This window comes from Mugil cephalus, chromosome 22 (assembly GCF_022458985.1).
Source record: "Mugil cephalus isolate CIBA_MC_2020 chromosome 22, CIBA_Mcephalus_1.1, whole genome shotgun sequence".
Taxonomy (NCBI): Eukaryota; Metazoa; Chordata; class Actinopteri; order Mugiliformes; family Mugilidae; genus Mugil; species Mugil cephalus.
In genome coordinates, this window is record NC_061791.1 from 6,390,444 (window position 1) to 6,418,391 (window position 27,948).

A 27,948-nucleotide genomic window follows, 5' to 3' on the forward strand; every position below is an offset into this window, starting at 1 on the left:
AGAACAGAAGGGGAGTCTGTTGAGATGACAAAAGCCTTGGCAGAGAGAAAGTTGCTATATTAAGTCCACAACTAGGTCACTGCGATGTGATTATACAGTATGAATATGTAAACATCCAGATGGTTACCTTGTGGCAGTTGGAGACACTGCAGTTTCCTGTGCATTGAACTTTGTCCTGTTTGAAATACATAACAAAACAAAAACGCTTGTGTGTCATTGTTTTCTTTTAATTTAGTATATACTTTTTTTTAACAATTGCTACCAAGTTTTTAAAAATGTTTTTAAAGGCTTTTCTGGTAAAATAGGAACGAGAAACGACAGTACCTGCTGCAGCCTGTTGGGGGCAGCACCGTGTCGGATATCAGTGACGTCTAATATAAGAAGAAGAGGGAGGTGACGTCACACGCAGTTTGCTCACGATGGCGGTGGATTTGACTCCTCGGTTCAGAAGGTTGAACAGCCAGACGAGAAGTTTTCGTGAAAACCTACAACATGGTGAGATATAAGTGTTTCTTGTTCTGTAAAAGTCTCTATTATATTAATACAGACACACACAAAAAGGTAGATACGTAGAACAATTACGCATCGACAGATAGAAATCCGTTCGCTAACGTCGCCGTGTTGTTGTTATCTGTAGATATTGATCAAAGTATTTTTTCTAGACCAGAGTTTGAAGGACTTGGACCCATAAGGACCGTATTTACGATGAATCGTCAAGTTTGCACTTCATGGAGAAAATATTTTGATTCTTTACCTGTGGATATTTCTGTAAAGCACTCAAGTCTTGTATTTAAAAGTTTGCGTACTCAACGTCAAAAACCTTGCACCAAAATGGCCTCAGTAATGTAGTCCTATATTATTACATGTTAGAATATGTTATTGTTATTATAGATGCATCGGTATGTTAGCATTTTTCTAATAATTCCATAGCCTTTTCTGAATTTGAATATAAAATAAGATGCATAAAGTAACTTGCGTTACAGTTGTTTACCGGTGGGCTGTTTAACATCAAACTAATTAAAATTACCTACAATTACAGCTGTTAAATAAATAGCGTTTAAAAGCACAATATTTTCTTTTATATAGGAGTAGCGTTGAGGTTGCATAAAAAGGAAATAGTCAAGTGAAGTTCCACAGATTTGCTTATAAATGTGCTACTTGAGAACATCTGTGTAGTGGTTAGTTTGTCATATTGACAGAGTAACAGTATTTACTTGGACTTTTCACACAAAGTAGATATAAACCTCAGACTAAAATAGTTTTACGAGTTATTGTCATGCAATAATATTTGTGCCCCATACTTTTAGACATGTCATGTTAGTATTATGAAGTGAATGAACCGGCTTTGACTCTCGCTCTTTCCTATGCTGCGTCTTCAAACAGCTTTCTCCGGGCCCTTCGGTGCAACCCAGCTGTGGCACAGCATCATCCAAGCCCTTCGGACCCAAGTGGAAGTGCGCCGCTGCCGGAGACACCTGCGCGTTCACGCCGAATGTTTCGCGGGCTCGGACGCCGTGGACGCAGTTCTCAGCTATTTGATGCAGAACGTGGTGTTTTGCACAAGCGAAGTGTCTCGACTCAAAGCCGCCCGACTCTGCCAGGCTCTGATGGAGGCCAAGGTCTTCGAGCCGGTGGGCACGAAGCTGTTTCGCAGAGATAAAGAGGTGACCTTTGAGGACAGCGGCTGCAGCCTTTACCGTTTTCTGGAATATAAAGTGACCGGTTCCGCCGTGAAGGAGAGCCGCAGTGACACAGAAAACACGCCCCCGGAAAAGAACGAGATCAAGAGGAAGAGAAGCTCGAGGTTGGTTTTACAATAAATTCCTTCTGTGGTGCTTAAACAAAGCCATGATTGAAACATTCATGGACTGACAAGTAGACGGCTCCTACCAAAGTGGCAATAAATCACCAAAACTCTTCTTCTGATCTCTACAGGCTGAATGAACTGAGGACAATCTCTAATCCTCTCGCCGTCGGACCATCAGACAGGAGGGTTGAAAGGCTGCTTAAGACCATCAATCTCCAGCCGTCAATGTCTGCATCTCTAAATACAGCCCCAAAGACGTCTACCTTTCTGTCCAAAGCGGGTAATGACCTGAGCTGTTAGCATTTTACCGGTAGTGTGGAGACTTAAACAAAGGGACAAGAGTCCACAGCAGATTTACGGTGACCAGATTTTTCTGTATTCTGACTCTTTCTCTGCTTCTCTAGTTGTGGATGAGGTTTGGAAGCAGCAGACGTTGTTGCAGTTGCTGCAGATTGTAGAGTTGCCCATGTTGGACTGCATCCTCACCTCTCCTGAAAGGGTTCAGCCCAGCAGAGCTGCTCTGCCCAACCACGACCTGGTTATCTCCAACACATGCCTGGAAAGAGAGCTGCCTGATGCCCTTAACCTGCCGCAGTAAGTGCCTCGATAAGTGCTGTTTGATTAGATAAGCGCTGTGGAAAATGTGATCTTGTTAATATGGCATGAGATAAATACACTTTTCTCCTGCTGTGTCGTTGTTTCTCAGATTGGATGCGTGGCTGTCGGTTGCAGCAGACTGCTTGGAGCTCTTTCCCGATCAGCTGATCGTGGTCGCGGGGGAACAGCTCAGCCAACGGCATGGAAATGCCATCGTGGAGGATGGCGCTGCAGAGCAAATGGAAAGCCAGAAGCGACTGCTCTTTGACACTATCGCCAAGTACTACAGTGGACAGGAAAAAGCTCCACTTCTGTCTGGACGCTACCTGGATATACATGCAGCAATCCTGAATTTACTGGGTGAGACGGCGTTCTTCGTTTTCATGAAGGTCATTTATTTTGTGTGAGGATCTCATTGACCATTTATTTCCAGATGAAGGGAAAGTGCAGGATGCCACGAAGGCATCTCAGCTGTGTTTGCGGCTGCTGGAGACGAGCGTGAGAGACGAACTGCGGAGATTGCTGACCTTCATGGCCACGGCCGCTGACCCAGATGGTTGCCGTTTACAGAAACAGGTACCTCACCCTCAGAACCACACTGTCAGATTCAGTTATTTCTAATATTAGTGTGATGGAATAATCTCTTATTGACTCTGTGTTTTTTTTTTCTGTTTTCTATCAGACTGATAACAGGACCTTAGTCTGCCGCACTTTTCAGAGAGCACTTGTTCAGAATCAAGAACTGACTCGATCTCAGAGTGAAACCCTGGTGCTCTTTCTCATGGATAATCACAATGAGCTCTTTAAGGTACACCCCCCGTTATAACTTTATTGCAGTTTGACTTGCATTTCTTAAGACTGTAGATAAGTATTTCATTATTTATATTTCACAATAGACTAAAATACCCCTACTTCCCTTTTATTTCTGAGTCAATGTGTCTGTGTTCTTCAGAGGAAGTGTACACTGTGGATATATATGCACTGGTAGGTTTCAATGTTTCCCTTTATTCTCTTTTCCTGCAACAATTATAGACTCCTACAACCCTTATTGATGCTGTGAGGACAACACTGAGGACTATGCAGCAGGGCAAAGACCCAGACTCCATTGCCAGTAAGTTAAATATGACTCCAGCTAATATTACACCTGAATCCCATCACATAAAGTTACTACCAGAAAGGTGCATTATACAGTCATTTAAAACATGACATGGAAATGGATGATCATGGTTAATCCCCTACACAAACCTGTTCCACATGCCCTGACGAGTGCTGTCCACATGGAGGCACTGTTGCCCCACGTGTACTCCAAAAAAAATACTCACATGAACCCTGAGCGTTCATTCTCCAGATCAAATATCTTACTGCTCCTCCTCACTGTGTTGCAGCGTTCACCTTCTGCCAGCAAGTGACTTCACAGGAGTACGAGGACCAGCGTGAGGCTACCACCCTGGAGAGCCTCAAACAACTCCTGCATGACATTTCCTCAAACGAGACCATGCCTGTCAAGGAGAAAAGGAGGCTGCTCAAAGAGTTTGAAAAGCATCACCCTGTGGTCTTCCTCCAGCATTTCTCCAGCACGTTCTGAGTCGTACAACTAAGCGACACCGGTTTGACTCGACAGACGAAGTCGGTTCTGTAATTTGGTTCGGATTAAGTTCCTGCAGTCCCACCGCCATGGATGCCTTTTTAACTAATACACTGTAATTTAATTCTCTTTTTAAAGACAACAGGTCAACTATATGTAAATGATTTTTGCACTAGTTTGAAGACTTTAAGTATCGGAACTATTGGGCGTAATGAAGGTCTATTTTTTTAACTATTTTTAATTACCCATGTTGGTCTAACGTTACTAGAAAAGGTATAAAAAGGCGATAAAAGGGATTAGTTAAATAAAATACAATTTATTCACTTAATTAATTGTTTTGAGGTAGCGGACAACTTGTGTACTAACTGACAGACCTTCTTTAGGTGTACGTGTTGTTAAGTTGACTGGGGCTTCACAGAGGTAACGTGGTGCACTTTTAGTAGGCGTTAATCTTTCTACACATCAAATGAAAAAAATCTGTTTTATAGCAGCTATTTTAGCGTTAGGGAATTCACTGGAAGAGGCAACACTAATGTTTTGCTGCGGTTTAATACATGAAGCATTAATCTTTGTTTAAATATTTTAACTTGAAATTTAACACTAAATGAAAACATGAAGAGTAGATGTAAGAGTAACTCAGGTTATAATACTTTTTATTTTTATTATCATCATTATTATTGTTTGTAGTGCCAGTAACTTAGTAGATCTATTGTTTTCATTTTACTTGAAATACACACTTTTATTAGACAAGATGCAAGTCAGATTTAATCTGACTTGATATTATTTTAGACTACTAATTTAAACTGGAAAATGTGCTGCCTTTTATAAATAATGTTTCCTGAAACCATGTTCATAAAAAAAAAAGTAATTGCAGTCAATCTAATTGAACATCTTTGTCTCCTTTGTCAACATCTTTTGCGAACACTGAAATCATGGTAGAACGCACTTTATGATGCTGGAACTTGCTTTACTGTTGGAATAACGTGTCGAATAAAAGTTGTTCCTCAAACGAGACTTTTTTTGTGATTGTTTTAATGTGCGTGTCTTAGTGGACTCCATAGACTTTCAGGAATTTATCGGCATTGAGACAGTATTATTTCTTCTGTTTCCTGATTGGGAATTTTAATAACATAGTGTCATTGCAAGTGATTTCATCATGCTTTTTCAAAGGCTTTTGTTTTTTTTTTTTTCTTTCTTTTTTTGTTTTTTTTTAGCCGCTACCATAAATAACTTCATCATAAAGAAAATGTGAGGTTATTGCTCATTTGCCTTCCATTATATACTAATTATGCTCATGATAATTTGTTATAATTTGTGAGATGTACAAGTAAATGGGTCAGTTAAGTATATATTGTCTAAATGTAATCGAGTTAAGAACGGTTTAAATAAATGATCTCGGATGACGTCGATGCACCTGACGCCATTAGTAAACCCGGAAGTAGGTTTTACCGTCCACGTCTAGCTCGCTAAGCTAACTCATTTCGTATGCTACTGGAAGACATGGGGGCTGTGTTTCGCAGCTATTACTGACAGCGGTACTGCTGAGAGCCCACTTACAACAAGGAATAAAACAGCGAGGCCCCTTTTTTTTATATATATATTAAAAGGTGAGCAGCTGTGGGGGTTTTGGAAATGACGGTTTTGTATTTAAATAACTGACTGTAGTGACAGCAACGACGCTGATCTGCTCTGCTTGCGCATTGTTGGCTAGTTCGCTCGGTTTGCTTGGTGGCTGTCGTTATGTGTTCGTGTAAAAAAAAAAAAAAAGCCTCTTGCGACTACGTTGTCAGCTTCATGTGTGGATAAAGGCTTAACACACGGTTTAGGATGATAGTTTTTTAACTGCTGACGCTGGTGTCAGCTGTGCTAGGTGAAATGTGTGTGTGCGTACAAGGCTAAACAAGACTTTGGTGACATTAAGGGTTGATTTCACAATCAAACTGGACAGTCACGCTTAAGCGATAAATGAAATGTTTCAACACAGCCTCATTGTGTGGCTTGTTCCTCTCGTGTGGACATCTTCTCTGCTCGTTTTTAAGTTAGTAATTTGTTATTTAAACCCGTTTTTGCTGTCGGCTAATGTGCTAGCTGTGCTGGGCTAGGTGTAGGTGTAGGTGAGCTGAATGAACAAAAATGTTGTTTTCCCTCTCAGTGTTTGTCTGGTCAACTGGGTGAAGACATGTGTCATTTGTTGATGCTTTAAAACACGCAGAAAAAAAAATAAATAAACAGAGCAATGCCAAACTGTGTGTCATAAAGTTTACTTCCTCCATTATATTGATAGGTTTGGCATCCTGTTCCAGACATAGTGAGAGAAATCTGTCATGATGTTGACAGTCCAGCTGATTAGTTTGACTATTACTACTACTACGCTTTCATATATACAAATGAGTGTGTTTGAGGTTTAGGCTTTAAAATGGAAAAAAAGAAGAAGAAGAAGAAGGGAATCAGACGAGATCAAAGTCGCCCCAAGATAGATTCATATTTCCGTGTGTCTTCATTTTGAGCAGAGGCAAGTGCAGCTTTGATATAGATTCACTGTGCTTTGAGCCATTTATACTGATGCTTAACATATTTTATGCAGGATTCTGTAGAGAATCAATTATTAAGGACAAGTCTGCAGCATGCGATGTATGTTTGCCGGAAGCTCATTCAGCCGAAACGTCAAAGGAATACAAGCACACACAAAAAAAAACATTAAAGAACGCTTCATATGGGTTCAGCAATACCTTCTTTTGTCTGATGTATTGTTGCCTAACATGCCTCTAAGTCATTTAGAGTTATTTTGAAAGAGAAGCGTGTCTGAGTTTGCTCTGAGTCATTTTATATTTTTGGGGACAGTTGGGCCTGTTTTGGTTCTTACTCTCATGCCGGACGCCGACGGGCACTTTGATGTGCAAATCTTTTGAACAGGTGCATTGGAGTGCGTGACTAATGGACTGTTGAAAGCTTTTGCTTTGCTGGAAGTGTAGATCTGCCTCTTTCACTGATTGCAAACACCGTTGCGGTCCCACATTTGACTAACTGTTTTTTTTTTTTTCCCTTTTACTGCTGCTCTGTCCTTGGTGGTCATCCTCACCAAGCTGCCAGGTGAAGCCTGAACATGGAGTCCATGCTGAACAAGCTAAAAAGCACCGTCACTAAGGTGACGGCGGACGTCACCAGTGCCGTCATGGGCAACCCGGTGACGCGGGAGTTTGAAGTTGGACGACACATCGCGAGTGGAGGCCCTGGATTGTGCTGGAGGATCTATAACGGCACCAAGAAGTCCACTAAACAGGTGTGTGTTGATCCGCTCTGCCCTCTGACCGGGTAAATCATTCACTGCGGTTGTGCTATTGATGAGGTCGGCCAAAGATTTTCCACAACTTGTTGTTTTTTTCTCGGACCCTCCAGGAAGTGGCGGTGTTTGTGTTCGATAAGAAGATGATCGACAAGTATCAGAAATTCGAGAAGGACCAAATAATCGATTCGCTGAAAAAGGGCGTGCAGCAGCTGACCAGACTGCGTCACCCTCGTCTCCTGACCGTGCAGCATCCGCTTGAAGAGTCACGGTGATTAACACGCAAAGTCGCATAAGAAATACACACCAGCAGTCAAACGTTTGGACACTTTAATGAGAAAGTGCGTCCAAACTTTTGTACATGGAGCAAAATCTCAATGATTCACAGTGGATAGAGGGGCTTGATTTTAACATTTGTCTTCCAGTGTGTGTGTCTCTCTGTGTGTGAACAAAAGCTTGTCATGATAAAACAAAAAACAAAAAAGGCAAGGGCAAATACCGGTTGAGGCTAACAAGCCCTTTCTTTGAATCACAGTTTCTTTGAATCACAGTTTTACTTGCGCTGAATTTAAAATACGTTTCTTCACCTTTGCACAACGTGTTAATTAATTGTGTCCGGCTGTTCAAGAGCGACTCCACGTTTGCAGGAAGCTGACGTTATTTCTCTCCTGCGCCCTCAGAGACTGCTTGGCATTCTGCACAGAGCCGGTGTTTGCGAGTCTGTCCAACGTGCTGGGCCAGTGGGACAACCTTCCCAGCCCCGTGCCCAGCGACATCAAGGAGTACAAACTCTATGATGTGGAGACCAAGTACGGCTTGCTGCAGGTGAGAGCTTCGACGGATGAGACCGCTCGCTGTGGGGCTGTGACTAAGGGTTCATTTCGTTATCGACCAGTCTGAAGCAGTTATTTTATTCATTGGTTGTTTGGCCTGTAAAATGTCAAACTTCAGTAGGAATAATTAAGCAGAGAAGGAATTAACTCTTTGACTTCCACACTAAAAAATATGATTAATCACAATTAAATGTCATTATTTTTTAATCTATATTAAAAGCATAAACTGCAAGCTGAGCATTTTGACATATCATTATTAAAATGTTCACACCATTGTACAGATTGATACAATATAAATACTGGAGCTATGTTCAAAAGTACTACATCTCAAAAAGTATAAAAGCCACAGCTTAGATATTTGTATGTATAATGTGTTCACACATGGGCAAGTTTGTGTATTTTACAAACTGATTGACTAGCAAGGGTTAGAAAACAGATACAAAATGAGAAATTAAGCATTTTATTGTCTGCGTGCAGTTATAAGCCAGTCAAAGGGTTAAACTTCATGAAGTTACTGAATAAACTCATGGCTGTCAACATATAAAACTTAATAAAATACATGAGAATTTTAGCCGTGCGTTGCCAGACTAAATTCTAATCAGAATAATTATTAACAGGCCTTTGGGATTTCATTGTGGGGAATTTTGATTCGGTGCAGAATCAAAATGCAATAAGAAAGTCAGAGCCATTTTGTTTAAACATGTGCACGGTGCTAAGATGACGTTTCCTCATCTGACCATCTACATCTGAAAGCACCGTGTATGACAGTGACTGACTGAATGAGAATGACTAATCATCATTGAAGCGCTTTAAGTTATAGTTGTCTAGCTGGTTTCAATACCACGGAGCCGACTCCAGAACATCCACTATAAATTCCAGCCTGTTGAACCAGCTCAGTCCCAAGATTTTCAGTTTGACAATGCGACTGGCTGTGAAATCTAAATAAGACGATAGCATTTATTTTTAACAAAGCATATTTGTGTATTTGTTTTTGTCTTCTTAATTTTATTTTTCTACCTTGCTCCAGATCTCCGAGGGCTTGTCCTTCCTCCACAGCAGCGTGAAAATGGTCCACGGCAACCTGTGCCTAGAGAACATCATCCTCAACAAGAGTGGGTCGTGGAAAATCATGGGCTTTGACTTTAGCATCTCCTCGAACAACCCCTCAGAAGCTGAGGTACACCGGTGGTTTTTATTGCCTCGGTTTAGCCTGTCAGGCCAAAACATCAGCAGTATTTTCTTTATCTTTATATTGCCGTGTTCTCTCATTCCCTTCAGCCCAAGTACACGTGTAAAGAGTGGGAGCCCAACCTCCCTCCGCTCTGCCTCCCGAACCCAGAGTACCTGGCCCCCGAGTACATTCTCTCCGTCAGCTGCGACTCCGCCTCCGACATGTACTCTCTGGGCGTGATCATGCACGCCGTCTTCAACGAGGGAAAGCCTGTTTTCCAAGTCAACAAGCATGACATTTTTAAGAGTTTCAGCAGGCAGCTGGACCAGGTGAGCGGAAGCCTGTTCAGTTACTATGTGCAATCAGAAACAATTTAAGTTCACATGCACTTTTTCATATTTTGAATTTATGAAGATATTATGCGGTGCCGGCCATTGCACCACATGTTTATTTCCATTTAATTAACATTCTAAGTTGTATATATTGTTTCTTTCTTTCTTTCTTGCTAAGTTAACCTGTATTTAATGTTATGGTGCTGATACACCAGGTAAAATTCATGTCTGCATTGTACATTCTGTAATACAAACTGTAATAATCCTGTTGATTTTCACTTGACGTGTTCCAGGATCAGCTCCCCAATATATTCTTTTCAATATTAAGAAAGTCATTTTATTCTCCTCCCGTCGTCCGTTCATTTATCTTAATTCTGTTCCACTGTAGCTGAGCAGCATGAGCCCGGCGGTGCTGAACAAGATCCCCGAGGAGGTGCGGGAACATGTCAAAATGCTCCTCAGCGTCACTCCCAACGTCCGCCCTGACGCCGACCAGATGACCAAGGTTTGCTTCGTCACGACCCGCACACAGAAAGCCACAAATACACCAACTTCCGCTTCACGTCTTCAGAACGGCCGCTAATTTCGTGTTTGTTTTCGGTGGAACTCAGATCCCTTTTTTCGATGACGTCGGCGCGGTGACCCTGCAGTATTTCGACTCCCTCTTCCAGAGGGACAACCTGCAGAAGTCCCAGTTCTACAAAAGCCTCCCTAAAGTGCTGCCCAAACTACCAAAGGTAAAACGTTTGTCGGCGTGTAGTGGAGGTGCAAATGTTGAGATATGTGTGTACTTTAAAAACCCTCCTGAAGTTACAGTCATATTCTTTTTTTCTCACAGAGAGTTGTGGTGTACCGCATCTTGCCGGCGTTGACTTCAGAGTTTGTCAACCCCGACATGGTTCCCTTCGTGCTTCCCAACGTGCTGCTCATCGCAGAGGAGTGCACCAAGGACGAGTACGTCCGCCTCATCTTGCCCGACCTCACGCCCGTCTTCAAGCAGCAAGAGCCAATCCAGGTACACCGACACGAAAGCGTGTCTCAACACATGTGGGATGCAGCCTTTTGCTTAAGAAACTGCATCGTAATCAGCTTTTTCTGAAAGCAATTGCATGTTTGTTACACGTGTTTGAGACTGAACATAACCCGATCGAAGAGCATGCTGTTGTCGCTTTACCAAGACTCTTCTCTATTTTTTCTTCCATGCGTCTTCAGGCTAGTAATATGGTGAGTGGTCTCTCTGCTGTGAATATGCCGCAGTCCATCACCGTAGTGTGTGTGTGTGTGTGTGTGTGTGTGTGTTTTGTGTTGTTAGTTGTACTAAAAGCTCCACTAAAACCACAGAAATTACCATTCACTTCCACATATGTCTGTGCTTATCAGTTGAGGATAGACTCTTGCCTTTGGCTACTTTTTTTTTTTGTTGTTGTTTTTCCTCATTTTGAACTCTGTGCTGTGCAGATCCTGCTGATATTCCTGCAAAAGATGGACCTGCTGCTGACCAAAACACCGGCAGAAGACATCAAGAACAGCGTGCTGCCCATGGTCTACAGAGCTCTGGAGGCTCCTTCGGTGCAGATCCAGGTATAGAGAGGAAAAAAACACAAAAATCAATAGAGCATTTGCACATGATAACAAAATCGCTTGTAGAAAAAAAAACAACTTGCGGTTTTGCCTCGGACAACAGACATCCGAAGTACAGACATTGTGGAAATTGTTAAATCTTTATTTCATTGTTCCCCTTAAAAACCTTTCAGTCTTATCTCGCCCGCTGGGACTCTGAGTCCTCTTTGTAGCGTTATCTCGGGGGGACGGGAAAGCTCGGATGCTGCACTCGACATCATAAAAATGTCACATTTCACGACACCTTATCTGTGCCCGCGCAGGAGCTGTGCCTGAACATCATCCCGACGTTTGCCAACCTGATCGACTACCCGTCCATGAAGAACTCGCTCATCCCTCGCATTAAATCGGCCTGCCTGCAGACCTCCTCACTTGCTGTGAGTCCGCGCTCAGCTCGTGGCGTTCAAGCCGTCGACCTCTGCGTAACACTGGATCTTTTATGTTCTCACTTTCACCTCTGAATGTTGAGATAACGTGTGTCGCTGTGCAGGTGCGAGTGAACTCTCTGGTGTGTCTGGGGAAGATTTTGGAATATCTGGACAAGTGGTATGTCATCGATGAGGTCCTGCCCTTCCTGCAGCAGATCCCCTCCAGAGAACCAGCTGTGCTCATGGGCATGCTAGGTAATCAGAGCCCCTCCGCTCCTCCGGGGAAGTTAATTTCAGCTGAGCAAGATCTTCCATGACATGTTTCCTCCTTATTTTAGGGATTTATAAGTGTACCTTCAGCCACAAGAAGCTGGGCATCCCCAAAGAACACCTCGCGACCAAGACCTTGCCCCACCTCGTCTCTCTTAGCATAGACAACAATCTCAATCTCAATCAGGTACTGCAAACTCAAAGCTAATTAAATTTAACTCCGAGCCTTCCGCTTGTCTTAATCTTAAGTGATGTGTTTCTTATTTCAGTTTAACTCTTTCATGGTGGTTATCCGCGAGATGCTGGGCCGCATGGAGGCCGAACACAAGACCAAGCTGGAGCAGCTGCACGTCATGCAGGAGCAGCAGAGGTGTCTGTCTCGATTAAACCCCGCGCTAGATGCAGTTTTTATGCACTGGCATTCTAATCAGATACCCATAAATATTAATGGGGAATTTTTAAATGCTAATTAGCAAGGATGTATCTAGGGTGTTTGTAGTCTTCCTGCTTTCTCATTTTGTTCGCTTTTGTGTCTTTTAACAGGAGTTTAAACATCACGAATCCAGGGCACCCGTCGGAGGAGGTCAAGAGCCCACCGAGCTCTCACCAGGTGAGAGGTCGACTTCTGACCTTTTAATCATCACGAATACGGTCGTAATCGTAGGCTCCTCTGAATTAATGTCTTTCCCTTTCAGATTGACGATATCTTTGGGAGCACAGGGGTTAATGGGAAAGAGAATGGATCTGCAGCAGCAGCAGCAGCCTCACAGCCTAATCGAGTATGCAAACAATGTCACACTTCATTAACACAAAATGTCTCCCTCCCTTAATTGACATGCAGTCCGGTTTGCTAATCGTCTCTCTTCTTTTGCGTGGCGCTAGATGTCTCTGACTCTGGAGGAGAAACAGCGGTTGGCTAAGGAGCAGGAGCAGGCGGCCAAGCTGAGGAGCCAGCAGCCGTTAGCGCCGCAGGCGATGAAACCAGCGTCCACCGCCAACGCACAGGTAAGGCCTGAAAATGTCTGCATGCACAAATTCATCCTCATTCATGCCTCGTAATGATAAATCTCCTTCTTTTTTTTTTGTTGCAGACTAAAGATCTGACCAGCAGCCTTCTCAACAACATGACATCTCTTAACAGCATGTCTTTGGCTAACACACCGCGACCAGCTCCGGTGCAGGGCACCACCATGTCTGCCTTCCCCACCTCCACTCCCATGATGGGCTCCATGGGCGCCCCGGTCTCCAACGGCTTCAACCCGAGCATGGGCTTCCAGACGGGAGGCATGGCGATGGGCATGCGGCCCGCGGGTCCCGGCCTCTACGGGGGAATGGCCACCGCCACCAGCACCCCGAACTTCGGAGCCCTCGCTCCAAATCAAGGACCGACCGGGCAAACGAACAAAGCCCCCGACTTGTCAGCGTTGGACAGTCTTTTTGCGTCCAACAAGCCGAAAGTCACCCTCAACCAAATGGGTCCCAAGCCGCCAGCCGCAGCCAACAGCCCTTGGCTCAGTCAGTTCGGTTCAGCCCAGAACGCTCAGACTCAGATGCAGGGCGTGCCTGTCGGTATGGGGGGCGTGCCCAGTGGGTTCGGGATGCAAGCAAACCCCTTCTTCAGCCCGCAGAACTTTTCTCAAGGCGCCGCCGCTGCCGCCGCCCCCGCCCCTAGCATGAACCCAAGTGGGGTTAAACATAGCGCATCAGTCAACAATGATCTCAAAGACTTATTTGGTTAAATTAAGAGGAAAAAAAAAAAAAAGATTCCAGGTAAAATATATTCTTGTAATGACTGTGGACAGAATAGCCTTGATTTCTCACAGAACAAGACTGAATGTGAAGATTTAAAGACCTTTCCAGGGTCGTGCTGTTTGTATTTTTAATCTGACCTGGTTTAGATTTCGATTCTCGCTCACATTCTGCTGGCAAATTAACCTGCACCTGAATTCCATTTGTACCTGTACCAGAAGGACAAAATGTTAGGGCGGGACCTAACTCCTTCTATGCTGCGGTCTTTACATGCTGGGGGTTTCCTACTGTTTTGTACTTCTTGGGAGTCCAAATGTCATGGGTTGAGATGAATCCCAACTCGGTTTCTTCAGGAAGGATTTGCGTTGTGTGGATGAGTTTCATTTCACTTCCCGAACAAGTTGCACGAAAAAAATCACCCCTTAGAAAATTGGCTTCCACGTTTCACATCTGCTCGGTTTCAGGCTTCCGTATCCTTTGCTGCATTTCCAGACTATTTTTAGGATTCGCTGCGTGTCTAAAGCGATCAGAGGGTTGGCTTTGGAACAAATACCGGATCCAGAAAAGTGTCCAGTGGGAGGAGGCTTGACGCGTAGCTCTTGACAAGCCTGCAGTCACTGATCTGCAGCCAGGAGATGGTTTCCTCTTTGGAGACGGTCTTGAAAGCAAGGTGTAAGAATATTGACAGTTGCTTTTTAAGATGTGGGGGAGTGGGGGTGCAGCGCGTCTCCATGGTAACCGTCTCTCTGCGGCAGCATCGCTAACCTACATTTTTATGAACACAAGTTCCTCTTCAGTTTAGTAATTTCTACCCCGCTTCTTTTTTATTTCTTTTTATCATCCTCATTCCTCGGTTTCGTCCATTTTACCGCATTTAGGTTTATCAGTTTCTGTAAATGCAGTACTAATTATTTCCGCGTCGGATGGTAGCTTTCCCCAGCAGTCCTTCTGAGAAGATGCTCGAGCTAAATGCAGCACACGCTCTGCTCATCGTGCTACTGTGCCTTACGAGGGTACACGTGTAAGACCACACTCATCTCTTACTCTAGTATTAATATCGCCGCCCCCTCGACTTTGACTTGTCGCATGTTACTTTCTTATGATTCCTAAAAATTCGAGTGACCAATGACATTTTATTTCCCACATGAGACATTTAAGGGGATCCTCCAGCTCAATCAATTTATACGATAAGAGATTACCACTCTATATAGATACATACATATAAATATATATATATTTCAGCACTTTTTTAGCTGCCAGAGGACCTGTGCTGGAGACATACTATGAAGTGTAAATAGATAGTTATTTAAAAGTGGATTGCTCTTTCAGTGGGGCCTTTCTTTGTTCTTGTGATAACGGTTAAGAGGCCTTAGATGAGTCGTGTGCAATAATCCTTACAGGTCGACGAGGGCGCATATCGATTGGCTCAAACTGCTCTCGAATCTTTCTTTTTTTTTTTTTTAAGAGAATCATGCGATTTTAGAGTTTTAGATTTAGATGCGCCTTGGTCACGCTCTTATGTTCCTGCTAAGTTGTCTTTTATTGCTTTTTTATAAGAAAGAAAAGAAAGTGCCACCTGTACGGGGCGTGCTCTCTCTGCAGCCACATGGCAGTGTTACTCATCAGGTTTCGTTTATTTCCCGCCTCCCTTTTTTTTTTTATTTTAACATGCACAGGCTACATGTATGCGTCTGAGTGGATGTTTTTTTGTTTTTTCACCTGATGCGCGCGTGAGGCCGTTTGGAATTCATCACAAAGCGGATGTGGTCTTTAAAATGTGTGTCGCGTATCCTGGCAGAACCCCAAAGCAGAAAACTAAAGCTTATTCTTCTACAAGATCATTTGTATACTACTACTACTACTACTACTAGTACTGCTGTCATATGTATATGTGTTGTGTGGGCTTTGTTTTATGTGACAAGGTGCTGGTCTCTGAGGTGGTTCAATGAAGATCTGTACATATAAAGGAAAGTACACAATCTAATATTCTGAAAGTCATTTGTGTAATTGTTGGAAACTTTAGAGAAAAAAAAGAAAAAAGCTACACTGATTACAAGGCAGTATTTATTGATATTTTAGGATTCACATGCACAAAATATGAGGACGCTCAACATGAAAAAGCAAAAGTTATAAAAGTATAAAGGAGGAGTCAAATGTAAACATTTAAAAACAGATTAAAACCACAATTCACAATACAGGTGCTGGCCAGTAAATTAGAATATCATCAAAAAGTTGAATTATTTCAGTAATTCCATTCAAAAGGTGAAACTTGTATACTGTATACTTTCCTTCCACACATAGTGATATATTTCAAGTGTTTATTCATTTTCATTTTTATTATTACAACTGACAGCTAATGAAAACACCAAATTCAGTATCTCAGAAAATTAGAATATTCTGAAAAGGCCAATGAAAAAAATGTTTTTTTTAGAAATGTTGGCCAACTGAAAAGAATGAACATGAAAAGCATGCGCATGTATAGCACTCAATACTTAGTCGGGGCTCCTTTTGCCTCAATCACTGCATTAATGCGGCGTGGCATGGACTCGATCAGTCTGTGGCACTGCTCAGGTGTTATGAGAGCCCAGGTTGCTCTGATAGTCGTCTTCAGCTCCTCTGCATTGTTGGGTCTAGCGCATTGCATCTTCCGCTTCACAATACCCCATAGATTTTCTATGGGGTTAAGGTCAGGCGAGTTTGCTGGCCAATCAAGGACAGGGATACCATGGTCCTTGAACCAGGTACTGGTGGTTTTGGCACTGTGTGCAGGTGCCAAGTCCTGTTGAAAAGTGAAATCTGCATCTCCATAAAGTTGGTCAGCAGCAGGAAGCATGAAGTGCTCTAAAACTTCCTGGTAGACAGCTGCATTGACCTTGGACCTCAGGAAACAGAGTGGGCCAACACCGGCAGATGACATGGCACCCCACACCATCACTGACGGTGGAAACTTTACACTGGACCTCATGCAACGTGGATTCTGTGCTTCTCCGCTCTTCCTCCAGACTCTGGGTCCTTGATTTCCAAAGGAAATGCAAAATTTGCTTTCATCAGAAAACATAACTTTGGACCACTCAGCAGCAGTCCAGTCCTTGGCCCAGGCGAGACGCTTCTTACGCTGTTTCTTGTTCAAGAGTGGCTTGACACACGGAATGCGACAGCTGAATCCCATGTCTTTCATGCGTCTCTTCGTGGTGGTTCTTGAAGCGCTGACTCCAGCTGCAGTCCACTCTTTGTGGATCTCCCCCACATTTTTGAATGGGTTTGTCGTCACAATTCTCTGCAGGGTGCGGTTATCCCTAGAGCTTGTACACTTTTTTCTACCACATTTTTTCCGTCCCTTCGCCTGTCTGTTAATGTGCTTGGACACAGAGCTCTGCGAACAGCCAGCTTCTTTAGCAATCAACTTTTGTGTCTTGCCCTCCTTGTACAAGGTGTCAATGGTCGTCTTTTGGACAACTGTTAAGTCAGAAGTCTTCCCCATGATTGTGGAGCCTTCAGAACAAGACTGAGGAACCTTTTTAAAGGCCTTTGCAGGCGTTTTGAGTTAATCAGCTGATTAGTGTGGCACCAGGTGTCTTCTATATTGAGCCTTTTCAGAATATTCTAATTTTCTGAGATACTGAATTTGGTGTTTTCATTAGCTGTCAGTTGTAATAATAAAAATGAAAATGAATAAACACTTGAAATATATCACTATGTGTGGAAGGAAAGTATACAGTATACAAGTTTCACCTTTTGAATGGAATTACTGAAATAATTCAACTTTTTGATGATATTCTAATTTACTGGCCAGCACCTGTAGAGGGATCTTTATATATCTTATATTTAAAAAACTCTGTCCAGTGTGTTTATAACCTGAGGCAGGCAGTGATCGACATGAAGTGGACCCCTGACCTTTAAATCTGTTGTCGTCACTGGTTAAGTCTTCTCACCGGTCTGGTGGTGTTTGTGGACCGGTTCCTCTGAGTCATGGCTGCAAAAGACACAAAGACACTTTTAAAAATCCTCATAACTTGGATAAGACTGAAGATGTCGCAGCACGTTTGCCGCTCACCTGTGAAGTTTATCTCGTAGCTGAAGTTGTTGGTGGTAAACGTCATGGTGCCTGATGGGTTCAGCTGGTACTGGAGCTCAATGTCCTGACTGGAAGAGCTGCACTGACGAAACCCCTACATCAACAACACCACACGGTAAAGAACGCACACTCGACCCGATCCACCCTCAAAGTTTTTGTATTGAGACCAGACCGTAACTCTGTCATAATACTATGGCCAATATGAGCACGGCATTTAGTCTTGTCACAAAGTTATTTATGGATGTATGGGATTGCTCTTGATAATATATTTATTTTCCCTCATTAAAATCTGCCTAAGTCTATGGAAAAATCTTACTTTAGAATAATCCTTCCAGACTCCATCGACGTCTTGGAACTGCCATCGTGGCACCGTGCCTGAACTGAAAAACACAAGATTAAAAGATGATAATAATATTAACAGCAACAAATCAATGGTCTACTAAAGGGGAAAATGTGTCCTTATAAATCATTTTGCCTTGTAGAGCCCAACTTAAAAATAATAGTGACTGAAGTTGCAGGATGTTTTAAAATGGACAGTTGTTTAAATTGAGGGGAAATGTGTGTGTGAAGGTTTTATAGATTTTCTGTTTTTCACATGCAAAGAAGATTTAAAGTCACCAAACTAAAAGATGGTTTAGACTTTTGCATCAGTTTGACACGTAGCTACGGCAACAGAGCGTACGCAGACCCCAGCGCTGTAGCCGTAGTCCATAGCTCGGTAGTAGCGTGTTTCCGCTTTAGTATTTCCGGCTGCTTTCCGATCTCCGCAAATTTCTGGATTGATTGTTTCCGATTAATAAAGACGGAAGACATCGAGGAAAGGTTAACTGAGGAGGTTTGGAGATACGAACATGTCTATGACTCGTCAAAAATTTGGCAAAAGTTTCTGTAGCCATTGTGAAGTGAAGTAGAAACAAAAATGAACCAGACTGGCAAAAAAGACAGGTATAAATAGCTTGAATCTTACTACATACGTTAATGATGTCCAATACCACCGATTTCCATTCCGATCCGATACTGAGTAAAATTCAGGCTGATATCGGCGATACCGATCCTTTTTGTAAATACAGCCCAATGTGTCTGGTAAACCAGTATTTCATATCATAGCATCATAAAGAATGCAAGACATCAGAGTAATGTATTTATTTATTTTAAACTAGGAAGTATACTGAGGTAGCTACTGAGCTAATACGACAACAGACAAACCAAACAGGAGGACACAATCACACAAAATATGTCGAAATGGTGTTTCAAAAAAAAAGGAATGATAAAATAAGACCATAAAAATAAATGATTGTCTAATTATTAAGAACTACTATAAAATGAAAACTTGCATCTTAATTGTGACCCTGCGCTCTCTTCTTCTGTCCTCCTCATCATCAATACCTCGTATTCTGTGTTGTGGTTTAGCCTGAGGTTTTTCCACAAGGTTGGTTGTGTCGCTGCAACTCAATAGTTTAGTTACTGCATCACCTGACTGAGGAATCGAAAGTATCGACATTTCGATTTGAGAATCGATTTTTAGCGCATAAAGACCTGGTATCGGAAGTATCGATGTTTCATGTATCGATCCGCACATCGCAAACATACGTAATTTACCTGTTTTGCTGAATCCTCCTCACTGCCCTTCTAGTCCCGATCTTGTTATTGATTTGGCACATTCCTGTGATAAACCAGTGCAGAGGGCGTTTCAGTGAGAATTTAAACCGCAACACTCGACAGAAATATCCACGTGCGCGCATTACTTGAAAAATCCAGCGTGTATGAGTATCTGTTGTTGACGTTAAAGTGCAGCTGGCCCTGAGGGTTGAGCTGGTGCTGTGTCTCGATGGCAGCGCTGTCGAGTGAACATACCTGCACACACATGCAAACAAGCGTCACGGAGCCTGCGCACACTCAAAAAACACTTTAAGACAAGTAGAAAGGCTCCACTGCATATGAACTATGAAACTTATTAACGTGCTTTCATTCACAAAGCTGCTGCATCAATCACACGAAACTGCTGGATGACCCACTTACATGTGGTTGGTATTCAATCCATTCCCCTTCGTCTCCCATGAACTCCCACCTGGGACTGAGGTGGAGTGTACGCTGCAGAGACGTCAAACGATCGTCACATTTCTCCACAGGTATATTCCTACATCAGAGGTTTGACTTTCCTCGCTGTCCTCTCAGTGCAACTAATCCATTATCTGCAGGAACTGAAGTAGAAATGTTTTACCTTCCAGTGCTGGAGGTAAATTTCGGACGCCTGCGCACATTCCTCTGCAAGCCGGTGGTGAGGTTCGTTTGGGTCATGGCTGCAAAGTTAACATTAGATTTATGTGTTTATAAAAGAAACTTTTTTTTTTTTTGGATGAAACTGAGAAATCAATGTAAATGCCACCCACTGGAGAAGTCAAGCGAGTAGCTCGTAGAGCCCACTGTGAATCTGAGAGTTCCCTGAGGTTGCAGCGTGAAGTGACGTTCAATGTCTGCGCTGCTGAGTGATGAGGACAACCTGCCGGAGCCCTGAAGAAGGAGGACGAGGAGGAGACGCACAGTGAGAAGGCATTGAAGATCACATGAACTTTTTTATTTATTTATTTATTTATTTGATTTGTCCTCACCTGGGACCCATATTCACACCACAGCTGGTCGTCTCTGTAGTACCAGCCTATGTCCTCCGTCTGGCCGTGAGACAGGAAGCTTAACCTCTGCACCTTCAGAGCCGCATCAAGGCTCTGTAGCGTATCGAAGTCTATGAACACCTGCCTGTGGAAACACATAAACGAACAGATCAGGCATAACATTATGACCAACCTTTCCTAATATTGCGCTGCTGGGGGCCCTTTGGCTCCTATGGGTCGAGGGGAGGGGCCGCTGCCTTCAAGGAGTGTCACTGCTATGGGTTGGGGATCTAGGTGGGTGGTACATGTCTAGGTAACCTCCACATAAATGCCAGGTCTAAAAGTTTACCAGCAGAACTTGTCGCAAGATGGATAATGTCATTTACTTCTCCTGTCCGTGATCATAATGTTGTGGCTGATCGGTGCACGTCCTCCTTTGAGCTTTGGTATCGGTATCTTGCAAACCATCATCACTTTTGTCAACGTCCTTAGATGCAAATCGTAGATTGCAATAACTGCTTTGTGATTGTCACGTATCCCTTCAGGTAAAGTTCAACTTTAAACCCACTGAAAGCTAAAATAAGATCAAACTGACACTGACCCGTGGCTGGTGTTGATTGTGATCCCCTTTGCTCCTGGCTGGCAGTAGTGAGTCTCGATCACATGGTCGTTGTCTATTCTCAGCCACTGATGACCAACGCAGAGCTGCCACTCGTAATGCTTCCCGCTGCCTGTGAAATGTGAAACTAAGTCTTACATTGTCTCTCTGTTATGTCCTGTATTTGCCTGCCTGCTGTAAATGAGGCAGCAACGGTGTGTCATACAGACCTACACCCTCCTGAAAAACACCGGCCCCCTCTTCATTCGCCTGCAAGCATCAAACATTTAAACGCTGTACAAATCCCAAAGCAGTGAACCACTGAGGAACATCCCACAATGAATCACAAGACTTACCGTGATCTGAGGGAAATACACTGTAACAACAACACGAAAAGGGCAGATTAAACAAGCATTCAGAGCCACGCGCGTGTGATTATAATAAAAACATTACGTGGTTTAATTGATTGAAATCCTTCTTTACTTACTTGTGCTCGTACGCTGAGGTTGTCTTGTCATTTAACGCTTTCAGTTTCAGTTCTGGGCTAGACAGCTCGCACACATGTTGTTTTAAAAACCCCCACAGGCGGTGGCAGATTCAGGAAGAGGTTCAGGGAGGGGCCCGGTAAATATGTACATATGAGTTCTGTTATTGCTGTCTTAATTATGGTTATAGCCAGATGATTCAGAGTTTATGTGTGGGGAATCAAAAGCCCCTAATATGACAAAAATAATGTGGGAAAATGTCATAATGACAACGATTTTCTGTTATTGTTGGAATACTTGAGGTTCTGGTTGGGTGCCATTTGGGGTCCACCAAAAGTCGAAGCGCCAAGATCTGCAGTTCCTTGAATTGCCACATGGAGTCTTGATCCAAACGCGGGTCAGTCCACCTTGAGTCTCGAAAGTTCAAAAGTCCAACTTTACAGCATTTTATAGCATAAATAAATATGTTTGCAACCTTGTGCAAACAGTTTCTGTTTCTTCAGATCATTTCTGCATTCCTGATAACTGAATCAGAGCAGGACTTTCATATAGCTTTCACTCCACAGAATGTCCCACCTGTTTTTCATGTTTTTTTCACCATCCATTTATCAGACACGAGTTCATTCACCTTTATTGTTTTCTTACCTGATCTCAAGAAAACATAACCATAAGACTACCCTATCACTTTATTTATTTATTTTATACAATCATACACTCCTCCCAGATGGATTCAGCAAAAAACAATGGACAGAATTCACTGTACTGCTTAATATTTACTGCAGGAAGCTGAAACATTGGCATTCTTTGGTTTTAATCCCAGTAGCTCAAAATTAAAAGCAAATAATAATAATAATAATGTCTAATTCATTCAACATCTATTGCATTAGAAATTTGACGCAACAACTTGATGAGCCCTAAATTAAGAAGATTGCATTGGCACAGGAAGCAACATATTAACATGAGGCATAACACAAGAGCACAAAACTCAATGACCAGTGAGGCACAGTTTCTTTCGGTTGGCATTAGTGAAGTCAGATATGTCTAATTCTATTATATCAAAAGAGGCAGTGTAGATGTTCCCTGCTAAACTAAATATTGTGTCTTATAATTCTGTTTTTCTACTATCAACTTAGCAGCAAAAAATAAGTTTGTCAGGCAGCATTTTGCTGTGTGCTATTGTGCCAATTCAACCTTATGATGTAAACACAATTTTAAATTACAGTAATGACAAACCATCTGAAAGCCAACGGTAAAATCCAAACATAAAGTAATAGTAAAATGCAAGGATCTCAGATCAGAGTGGTATGCAACGTAGCGTTGAGTGCAGCGATACAGACTTCTGTCCCACTGAGCCTCTGATACGAGTGTTAATGCTCACACCAGGACACGTCTGATCTTGCGGCTCTGCGTGTTCTTCAGGTTAACCTGGGTCATTGCTGTGGAAAATAACAATTAATAAAAAAAAATCAATTATAAGTAATATACCAATATATTGGTATATTAGGATATATGTAAATTTATTTATTTAGCGGCAGATCTTGATGTTAGTGAACCTGTATGCTAAATACGAAGCTACAACCAGCCGGGTGTTAGCTTAGCGTGAAGTTAAGTCACACGTAAATACAACTATACTGTCAAATTCATATTTACTTTGGTTAAATTTTACCTCCATGAAAGCCATTTTTCTAGAAAACTTAAGATAAAAAAAAAGTGTAGCATCCAGTATTATGAACAAACCTCTGAAGTCCAGCTTGTAGGACTGTCCATTCACTGTGAAAGACATACTGCCGCTGCGGTTTTGCTGGTACTGTCTCTCAATGTCATCGCTGGTGACCGAACACTCGGTTGAGGTTCCTGTCTGCTGAAACAAGGGCGGTCAAATCACTGGTCATCTCATAAACCTAATTTATGAATTAAATATCTGACATCAGTCCACATGGACGGCGTACCCTGTGTTTGAAAGTGTGCCACTTTCCTCCTCTTCCCTCAAATTGCCACTGTGGTTTGGAGCTCAGCGTAAGATTCTGCAAACCTTGGACTACCTGAGGACTAATCAGAAAGGGATTCAGTCACGACATTTGAAGACATTTGAAGACATTTGAAGACTGACACCACTTTAATGCTGGTAATGAAACCAGGCCCAAGCTAGCATAGATTAGCATACAGATTTTGTTTATTTTTATTAAGCTAACTGGTCTCTGTTAGCTTAATAAAAGAGAGGTGGGATTGATTCTGATCCTTTAACACATCTCTCAGCAAGACACTGAAATACAAATACCAATTCTGATGACAATTTGCAAAACATAAATAAAAACAGAAAACAGTGATTGATTAACAATTGAATGCACTACAAAGACAAGATGTTTAATGTTCAAACTGATAAACTGTTTTTTTTTTCTTGCAAATATTCACACGTTCCAGAGAAGCTTACCACTGTGTTACATCACCTTCCCTTTTCCTTTTACTGAGCAACAAACTGTGTTTATTGACAACAGTCTTCCTGAGTCTCACAAGATTGTGTGAGTTTTTAACCTCCTGAGACCCGGCGTCCTCATATGGGCCATCAGGTTTATGTTTGTGGCAGCTTATTCTGCTTCATTTAGACCTTAACGTTTCTAGCTTGATATGACACGGAAATTTAACAAATTTGCAAGCACTCATTTTAGGACATTGGGATTTTATGGTTTCCAATTAAGTGTTTGCATTAAAATAAACAGTTTTATACATATTGGTGACTTTATTGTAATATACAGTGAAATAATCAGTGTCGACAAATAATTGTTGGAAATACTTTTTTTTTACCCAAAAACTACTCCCTGTTCAGATAATGATAGATGCTTATTGTTCTTTTGTAAAAGATTTGAAAATCACTGCATTCTGTTTTTTTTTTTTTGTTTGTTTGTTTTTTACATTTGATGCAAGTCCCAACTAGGATTTGCAGTTCTGAACAAAGGTGTAAACCTTTAAAGGTGTAAAACACAAACCAGAAAAAATATATTATCATTATTATGACTTTTAAACTTCATTAAACAAAGTACAAGCTCACCCTGCCTGATGCCGGTACTGTGGTCGACGGGTGACTTTCCTTTTCCTCTTTTGACTCACCTGTTGCATTTCTAACAAAAGAAAAAATAAGATATGAGGTTTAAGGTGAAGTCAGAATATGCTCTAGACATTAAATCTAGTTGGATGTTAATCGTAAAAAAAAAAAAAAAAAAAAGCCTCATCCTGAGTGAACTTCACCTTTGAATTTAATCCTGAAGGTTTCGCTACCGATGGTGAAAGTGAAAGAGCTGGTTGGGTCACTCTGGAACTTTTTCTCTATGTCTGAGCTTTTCACAGGAGTGGAGTTGCCCTTCGAATCCTTTCCACAAAAAAAGAAAGAAAAGTAAATAAATCCCAATATAGTAACAATATAGAAACAAAGAATCAATATTATTTGGATTCATGCGATATACCTTAGCTCCATAATTGATCCACTTGCGACGTAACATGCAGTACCAGAGCCACGTGGTACTGCCGTCATCCAAACGTCTCACTCTCAGATCCTTTCCATACACTTTCATTCTTTTAAAGTCTATGCTCACTGCCCTGAAGAGAGACAGATTGATCATAAATGTAATTAAAATGCCATTTTTTATTTATTTTTTTTTATTATCACATTCTGTGTAACTGTGAAAAATTAAAAAGTGCTACATTCAGAAAGAGAAGAAAAACAATGGCCCCAGCACAAAACCTAGTGGAACTCCATGACCAACTTTTGTGTACATTCCCTGAAGACATGGTGATGAATATACTTTATATAATTCTGATAAATGTCTCAAAAATACATATGTGTCTTTACAAACATTAAAAATAAAAAATCTCTTTTTATTTACAACAATTACACATGTTTCATTTGACTCTCACCCATATTGTGTGTTGTAGATTTTGATGCTTTTCGTGTGGGGCAGTGAGTACTGGGCCTCAATAACGTGATCATTCTCAACATCCTGCCAGCCATTTCCATTGTTCAGTTGCCACTGGAAGTATCGCCCATCAGTTAGTTTTGGGTCTATTAAAAAAAAACAAAACAAGAAATTAAGACCAAAACAGAGTGTGAAGGAGACTAATTACTATTCTAATGATGAAATTGTTGCATGTGTTGAAACAGTTATGAGGCAGTGTGTTGTACTATAAAATATGAACTGTAGACGTTGCTTAATTGAGCTTTGATAATTAACTCAAATCACATTTATGACTTCAATACAAATATTTATAGCGGAGTTACATTAATGCAGTTTTTTCCCTGGTACATTGACCACATGCCACATCTGAAGACACTGAACCCCAAGTTGCTCCTGGGGTCTGACAATCGTGTGTGAATGTTTGTGTGTTTGTGTGAATGAGTGGGTAAATGTGTCATTTTGAATTTAAAGAGCTTTGAGTACCAATAGGAGGTCAGGTGCAAAGACAAACATATGTAATATTTTTTTTTTCTTTCTTTCTTACTTGCAGATCTGCTGCCTGAACCAGAGGAAGCCCTTCCACCCACTTGGTGATTCAGATTACAGTTCGACCCGTAGCGACAGTTTCCTTTCAGGGCATACTTGCACACATGCATGTAAGCGCATCTCTTGCCATTCTTGCAGCTGCCCCTATTGTAATACCGGCAGGGCTCAACCTTAGAATGAAAAAAATATATATGCAGGTTTTTACATTAGTTGTGTAAATATAGATGTGTGTTACAAGAATTTAGCAAAATGACAATAACCTTTCAGCAACATTTGGAAAAGTGTGTGGACTGCATGTAAGCAGGTGATGCCATAAAACAAACCTGAGAGGCAGATCCCACATCTGAACTTCTGTCGCTGTCGCTGTCGATGTCACTGCCACTGACACTGATTTCAGATCCACTGATAGAATCCTCTTCATAATCAGACTCTGCACAAAACAATGAAAAAATGCATATGTTTAATTATTAGGTTAGTTAAATAAATACCTTAAAAGAGAGGGAATGCATTTATCATACAATACATTCCTGGAAGTGATCTAAACATGCACTTTATGACCAAAAGTATTTGGACAGAAATATATCTGCTCTTTCAACCCAGTTTCTGCAGGTAAATACCAGTATCGCAGCCTACAGTGATAACACGAATAACTATTTGTTGAAATGGGTTTCTCAGTTTTCCGAAACAGACGCACGCAGTCGTAGTTTTGTGGAAACTTTTCTCACCCTTGCGGAGGCCGTAAAGGATGCTAAAACTAGTTTTTAAACTAGATGCATGATTTTGGTATCCATGGTGTATTTGTTGGTGACGCAAGAAAGATGAAAACTTCTACTCATGCCTCACAACTTGCATCACCATTAGCCTTAACTGACACAGCACAAGGATTAAAGGTCGGATGCAGTAATGCTTTTGAATTTTGAACATTTTGTGTGGCCCTGTTTGAATTTCTTTGTGTTTGAGTAAAGTACTTCCTTGGTGTTTCTTGGCCTGTGTTTTCCATTCTTTGGTTGTTGGATTGGTTTTTCCTCGTGTGCTCAACCTTCATTAATTTGCCCTGTGTGTGTGTGTATATACTGTATAGCCATGGCGTTCCCATTTGTTCTCTGCCAAGTTCTCTGTTTGTGTTCTTGCCTTGGTTTTGGACTTCACTAGTTCCTTTTGGATTTGTGTGTGTTTATTCAGATTTTAGGTCTGGAAACAATGTTTCCAGTTACTTTGTAGAAATCCAAGGATAACAAGCAGCGTGATGTGGGTGATTTGATATCTCTGCATTAGTGTAACATTTCTTCCTGCTATGCTGTCGTAGTTTAATAAACACAAAAGTCAAGAAGTTAAATAACTTTATAAGCATATTTACTTGCTTACTTGCTTGATTACATGGCGTTATTCTATACATGGTTATTCTCTAAAAGTTAGAAAAGTCAAAGCTAATTAAAAGTCTGCACCTGAGCATTTCAACAAACGTGTGAATTTGCAGTACAACTGTTGGGTGATCCGGTTTGAAATAGAACTTACTAAAAAACGAAAGTGAAACTAACTGTAAATCACCACTCGCGAGTTATCTGTGAGCTCGACACAGAGTTCAGTTGCGTCTTTGCCACTGTTTTCGTAATAAGAGAGTAGTCTATAGCTCTGCGATCCTGTTCGATTTAAAGATCTGCCTTAACTCGAGAAGTCTCATACAATACATCCAGTGGCAAATAAAAAATAAAATAAAATAAAATAAAGAAGAACATACAAGGGGAAATGGAATGCCTATAAATAAACACTAAATAAATAAATAAACAAACCACATCATCTAATGGCAGAAATAATGATACAGCACAGTATAACTCAAACAATACTTAAAGGGACTTACGAGCAGCGGACGCCATCCTGTAGCTTAGAATACACTTTCGTTTCCATAAAGCGTCTTTACTAAATAGACCAGCCACGCCCAGTTTTTGCAAAGAGCTCGTCCTGCTTATGTGTCCTACACATGAAAATCTATTTATAGTTTACTACAAAAACTTGGTGTGCCAGTAAACAGAAAAATAAATAAATACTTGATAGCCTGCTATAAGTATACAATAT

At 41.7% G+C, this 27,948-nt stretch overlaps 4 protein-coding genes across 5 annotated transcripts; 2 read left to right on the forward strand and 2 right to left on the reverse strand.

Moving 5' to 3' along the window:
- The first annotated feature begins 394 nt into the window (after window positions 1-394).
- On the forward strand, window positions 395-5,003 carry depdc4 (DEP domain containing 4). The gene is made up of 9 exons (XM_047575608.1): window positions 395-495; window positions 1,384-1,804; window positions 1,936-2,087; window positions 2,212-2,401; window positions 2,514-2,764; window positions 2,838-2,980; window positions 3,087-3,212; window positions 3,437-3,515; window positions 3,790-5,003. The coding sequence occupies exons 1-9, from the start codon at window positions 420-422 to the stop codon at window positions 3,987-3,989; spliced, it is 1,638 nt and encodes a 545-aa protein (XP_047431564.1). The 5' UTR covers window positions 395-419; the 3' UTR covers window positions 3,990-5,003.
- A 448-nt stretch (window positions 5,004-5,451) lies between these two features.
- On the forward strand, window positions 5,452-15,599 carry scyl2 (SCY1 like pseudokinase 2). Of its 2 annotated transcripts, XM_047575591.1 has the most exons (19): window positions 5,452-5,596; window positions 7,073-7,269; window positions 7,386-7,543; window positions 7,953-8,097; window positions 9,133-9,282; window positions 9,384-9,605; window positions 9,997-10,113; window positions 10,220-10,345; window positions 10,447-10,623; window positions 10,821-10,832; window positions 11,067-11,189; window positions 11,492-11,605; window positions 11,719-11,851; window positions 11,935-12,053; window positions 12,136-12,236; window positions 12,410-12,476; window positions 12,562-12,645; window positions 12,749-12,871; window positions 12,958-15,599. In XM_047575591.1, the coding sequence occupies exons 2-19, from the start codon at window positions 7,093-7,095 to the stop codon at window positions 13,603-13,605; spliced, it is 2,796 nt and encodes a 931-aa protein (XP_047431547.1). In that variant the 5' UTR covers window positions 5,452-5,596; window positions 7,073-7,092; the 3' UTR covers window positions 13,606-15,599. The 2 variants fall into 2 exon arrangements, with proteins under 2 accessions (XP_047431547.1, XP_047431548.1); XM_047575592.1 differs by lacking the exon at window positions 10,821-10,832.
- Window positions 15,600-17,414: 1,815 nt separating this feature from the next.
- Window positions 17,415-21,434, reverse strand: si:ch211-244b2.3 (uncharacterized protein LOC557230 homolog). Its single transcript, XM_047575593.1, is given in 14 exon segments — window positions 17,415-17,588; window positions 17,670-17,784; window positions 18,007-18,070; window positions 19,290-19,353; window positions 19,436-19,544; window positions 19,710-19,754; window positions 19,757-19,781; window positions 19,912-19,990; window positions 20,081-20,201; window positions 20,300-20,444; window positions 20,901-21,045; window positions 21,128-21,167; window positions 21,254-21,273; window positions 21,385-21,434. Coding segments are annotated over 14 exon segments (1,065 nt in total). The 5' UTR covers window positions 21,416-21,434; the 3' UTR covers window positions 17,415-17,526.
- A 616-nt stretch (window positions 21,435-22,050) lies between these two features.
- si:ch211-244b2.4 (uncharacterized protein LOC541512 homolog) lies at window positions 22,051-27,803 on the reverse strand. The gene is made up of 10 exons (XM_047575513.1): window positions 27,734-27,803; window positions 26,199-26,305; window positions 25,874-26,045; window positions 25,292-25,436; window positions 24,841-24,973; window positions 24,626-24,746; window positions 24,429-24,498; window positions 23,332-23,431; window positions 23,120-23,240; window positions 22,051-22,818 (listed from the first exon to the last, which is right to left on the reverse strand). The coding sequence occupies exons 1-10, from the start codon at window positions 27,747-27,749 to the stop codon at window positions 22,757-22,759; spliced, it is 1,047 nt and encodes a 348-aa protein (XP_047431469.1). The 5' UTR covers window positions 27,750-27,803; the 3' UTR covers window positions 22,051-22,756.
- Between the last annotated feature and the right edge of the window lie 145 nt (window positions 27,804-27,948).